Source organism: Phytophthora cinnamomi, assembly GCF_018691715.1.
Source record: "Phytophthora cinnamomi strain GKB4 chromosome Unknown Contig7, whole genome shotgun sequence".
Taxonomy (NCBI): Eukaryota; Oomycota; class Peronosporomycetes; order Peronosporales; family Peronosporaceae; genus Phytophthora; species Phytophthora cinnamomi.
The window spans coordinates 1,263,234-1,266,900 of NW_027150940.1; the positions used below are offsets into that span (position 1 = coordinate 1,263,234).

General features: G+C 57.4%; 3 protein-coding genes across 3 annotated transcripts; all 3 read right to left on the minus strand.

The window, feature by feature from the left end:
- Nucleotides 1–267: 267 nt before the first annotated feature.
- On the minus strand, nucleotides 268–714 carry IUM83_11176 (uncharacterized protein; the record flags this gene model as incomplete). The annotated part of the gene is made up of 1 exon (XM_067935723.1): nucleotides 268–714. The coding sequence occupies one exon, from the start codon at nucleotides 712–714 to the stop codon at nucleotides 268–270; it is 447 nt and encodes a 148-aa protein (XP_067798913.1).
- A 65-nt stretch (nucleotides 715–779) lies between these two features.
- IUM83_11177 (uncharacterized protein) lies at nucleotides 780–1,700 on the minus strand (the record flags this gene model as incomplete). The annotated part of the gene is made up of 1 exon (XM_067935724.1): nucleotides 780–1,700. The coding sequence occupies one exon, from the start codon at nucleotides 1,698–1,700 to the stop codon at nucleotides 780–782; it is 921 nt and encodes a 306-aa protein (XP_067798714.1).
- A 399-nt stretch (nucleotides 1,701–2,099) lies between these two features.
- IUM83_11178 (uncharacterized protein) lies at nucleotides 2,100–2,676 on the minus strand (the record flags this gene model as incomplete). Its single annotated transcript, XM_067935725.1, has 2 exons — nucleotides 2,100–2,447; nucleotides 2,509–2,676. The coding sequence occupies 2 exons, from the start codon at nucleotides 2,674–2,676 to the stop codon at nucleotides 2,100–2,102; spliced, it is 516 nt and encodes a 171-aa protein (XP_067798797.1).
- Nucleotides 2,677–3,667: the final 991 nt, after the last annotated feature.

Here is a 3,667-nt window from a genome sequence, read left to right on the forward strand (position 1 = left end):
GATGAAGTTGAGTTGTGATATGGAGACGGTAACGGAGAGCTCAGATGGCTTTGCATAATTATGACTTCGGCGACAAGACTCAGAGATGTCTATTGAATCGAGAATGTGAACCAAGGATGAGGACTGAGTGCAATAAGGGAGGGAAGACTGAGCGTTGGAGAAAGAGATTGGACGCAAGTGATTCAAAAAGGCTTCATTACGCAACATGCAGAAAAAGTAATGTTCAAGCTGCGTCCAAATTGGCGACGTGTGAGTGTGTTCAACAGCTCACGCGGCCAGCTCCTCGTCACTCTCCTCTTCCTCGCCTTCTTCCTCTTCTTCCTCGTCCTCCTCTCTCTCCTCATCGTCATCGGCGTCTTCGTCTTCGTCGTCTTCGGTTGAGTTGTCCGCACGGTTCGGGACCATCCAGTTGCGCGCGCGCTTGGGGAGTGGAATGGATTTCCTGCGAAGCTCGTCAGGAACATGCTTGGTGCGCTCGACCTCATTGGCAGCAGTTGTCCACATGGTGCGGGCAGGCTCACGCTCGTCCAGCTCTTCCAGTTGCTTGGTCTGCAGCTTGGGGTGACCCTTGGAGTCGACGACGCGAGGATCCTCCCAGATCCAATAGCAGGCGCGCTGAGGCAGCGGCCAAAGCCCCGGTTCTTGGAACAGGCTCTCAGGAAACTTGGGGATGCGTCGAAGGCGTTTGACCTCGGTCTTGTACTTGCGGATCAAGGAGTCCGTCCGGACTCGGCGCTTGTCGTAGAGATCCTTGGACTCGCCATCTTGTTCAACGTCGATCATGATCCAGGGCGGCAAGTCCACCAAGCCTGGAAGTTCGCCTCCATGAAGTCCACGTAACGCGGGAGTCCAACCATTACTGCCGCGCTGAGCTTGGATGCAGAGTGAAAATAAAAGACCTTGGTGCGCTCAGCGAACATGCGGTTCCATGGGAGCATGGCCTTGACGATCTTGCCGTGCTTGTTCAGCGGGAGAATCGCCGTGTACAACTCTGCGCTCCAGCGGAGGTTCAGGAATTGAGTCTCACGCTTCTGCGGCGCGTAGTTCGGGAACCCCACGGTCTGCGGCTTGCTCTTCCGGCGGTAGATGCACATCTTGATCCCAAAGTAGCGGTGCGACGAAGTCAGCGCCGGGTCCGGATCTTCGATCACGCTCAGCTGCGCCAATGTCAGATCCTCGAACGTGATCTGAGCCAACGGCGTGGACGTCTGCGGTGGCTCAATCAGTTGCCCAAGGACCTTGGACACCGTGTTGGATTCCTTGGCTGCGGGGGCAGGCTTGGACTTGGACTTTGCCTTGGCCGTCTTAGCTCTGTTGATCCGAGGTGAACGGCGAAGCGTAGAAGACGTGCCCTTGCTCTCAGACTCTGACTCGACCAGTTCCAGCTTGCGATTGGCCCCGGCCGAGATGCTCTTGGATGCACTCTTCGACGCACTCTTGGAGTCAGAAACTTCGGACGTGGCGCTTGCATCTTCAGGCTCGAACGCCGAGTCTCCACTGCTGCTGCTGCTACTGGATGACATGATCTCAGTCTCGTCTTGGGCGGAGTTCTCCTCCAGCGGAAGCCACGGTTCAAAGTCTTCCTCCCGGTCGAACATGCTCTCAAGCCGAATTTCAGTGCAGATGTAGTACATCTCGGGGACGCGATTAGCCCACGGTGTGGAGTCCAATTCATCGCCGCGGATCATACTGACCAGCATCTCGATCAAAGGCTCACGAGGAATGAGAAGGTGAACTAAGTGATCACCTCGCACTAGCTCCAACGCGTCTTCGTACTTGAACCCAGCCTGCATCACCACACGAAGGTCGTGCCGAAGCTTCTTCCAGACTTGTGGCCCAGGCAGAGCCGCGCGTGCTTCATCTTCAGACAACTTCAATGCGCTCGACGCAGGTCGAGCCAACTGAGCGTCAGGAGTGTGTGTGCTTGGGCGTAACTGCAGACTGGCCCTGAAGTCCTCCCAAGACACGTCCCTGAGTGCGCGTTTGCTGTTCTTGAACGTCGGCTTTTTCTTGGTTGTGGATCGCGACGAACTTGGCTTGCTCTTCTTGGATTCTTTGGACTCCCCAGTGAGGTCACAGACTTTGGGCGGAGACTTGGGCTAGGATGCGGAGTCGCCATCATTGGTCTTCTTGCGCTCAGCCTGGTAATCGCTGCACACACATTGCGGCTGGTCGGCTGCCAGCACGTAGATGTTCGTAATCCATGCCGCAAGAGGTCGACCGGCGGCCGTGAAGTGTGCGAACAGCTCTTGCAGGCGCTTCCTGTTCCCAGAGACGGTAATGCTGGACTCTCGATCCAAGAAATCCGAGAAGGACCAAGCATTCCAAGTCTTCTCGCGCAACTCCCGCCGCAAAACTTCGCAGAGAGCCTCAAACGTTGCAAGCTGTTCCTTCAGGTCAGCAATCTCGTCCGCATGCGCGTTCAGTTGATACTGGTTGTCTTCTTCCTGCGCAACCAGATTCCGCTTGGCTCGAAGTTCCACGCTGTGCTTCTTCGACGCGCCCGACCTCAGACTGCCAAAAGGCCTCAATCGCAGCCCACTCCCGGCGCAGCGCGTCGTTGTCTGTTCGCAAGTTCACCACATCTCGGACGGAGGTAGTCCCGCTGGACTCGAGAGCAGCCTTGACGTGTCGGTACTGGACGAGCAACCGCTTTAAATAGGAGAGCGTGCTCATCGCGTTCTCCGCGAGGTGCCAAGGCTTGAATGCGGTCAGGACCGACGCGAATTGCCTTGCATTGTGAGCGATCCTAGCATGAGCGCGAGATTGCTGTCCGCTGGCGGCTGATCAATGGGCTGGAGAATACTTGAGCGCACGCCTGCGCCGAGTACTGACTCAAGGTCTTTCAAGTCTCGGTTCAAGAATCTGCAACGCCTCCAAGCCGCCATAGCCGTCGCGCAGGTGAGCCCCATTGCGGCACGCCATTTCCGACGCAGGGACACCGACAAGCTGGAGCGGTTCGCTGGCCGCGTAACACGTCGGCACGAGCCAATTCGCTGGCCGCTGACAACCATCGTCAACAAACGAGAAACTGGACGCAGGGACGAGCCTCGACGAGGAGATCCCAGCGTACTACGCGTTGGACACGAGGCCACGCTCTCGCCGCCCAGGATGAAGGAGCGAATGCGAGTCAGGGCCCTTGCTGCCCGCACCCAAGGCCTGGACGTCCGCGCTCAGGCCTTTGGACTCTTCGAGATCCTCGCCGGAGCCTTTGCTGTCGTCTATCTACCCGGCGCCATTTCCTGAGCCCGCCGTCGCGTCGCCGTCGCCCGCACCACTGCCGCGACCCTTCTCTTCGTCGCCGCCCTGCTGCTTGCTCTCCAGGTGCTCGTCATCCGATTGTTTCTGCGCCTCGTATGTGCCCTTTTCCGCTTGTGCCATGCTGCCACGCCGCTTGAGTAGCCGAGAAGCTGCCTTGGTGGTGAGTGAGCGCCGGTGTCGCGTGTTTGAAGAAGATTTCGCTATGATACGGATCTTGGGGACATGATTTTCAGCTGGAGCATGCCTTGGCCGCATAGCTGACAGTTGCTGACTAGCTGCGAAAGGCAGAGAAGCGTACGTAAGTGTGGAAGTTGCCCACGATCACGTTCAACCGAACTGCGTCCAAGGTCAGCCCCGTTGGTCTTGGGTCCAGCCATGATGTACCAGTTCGAAGGGAAATTTCTCT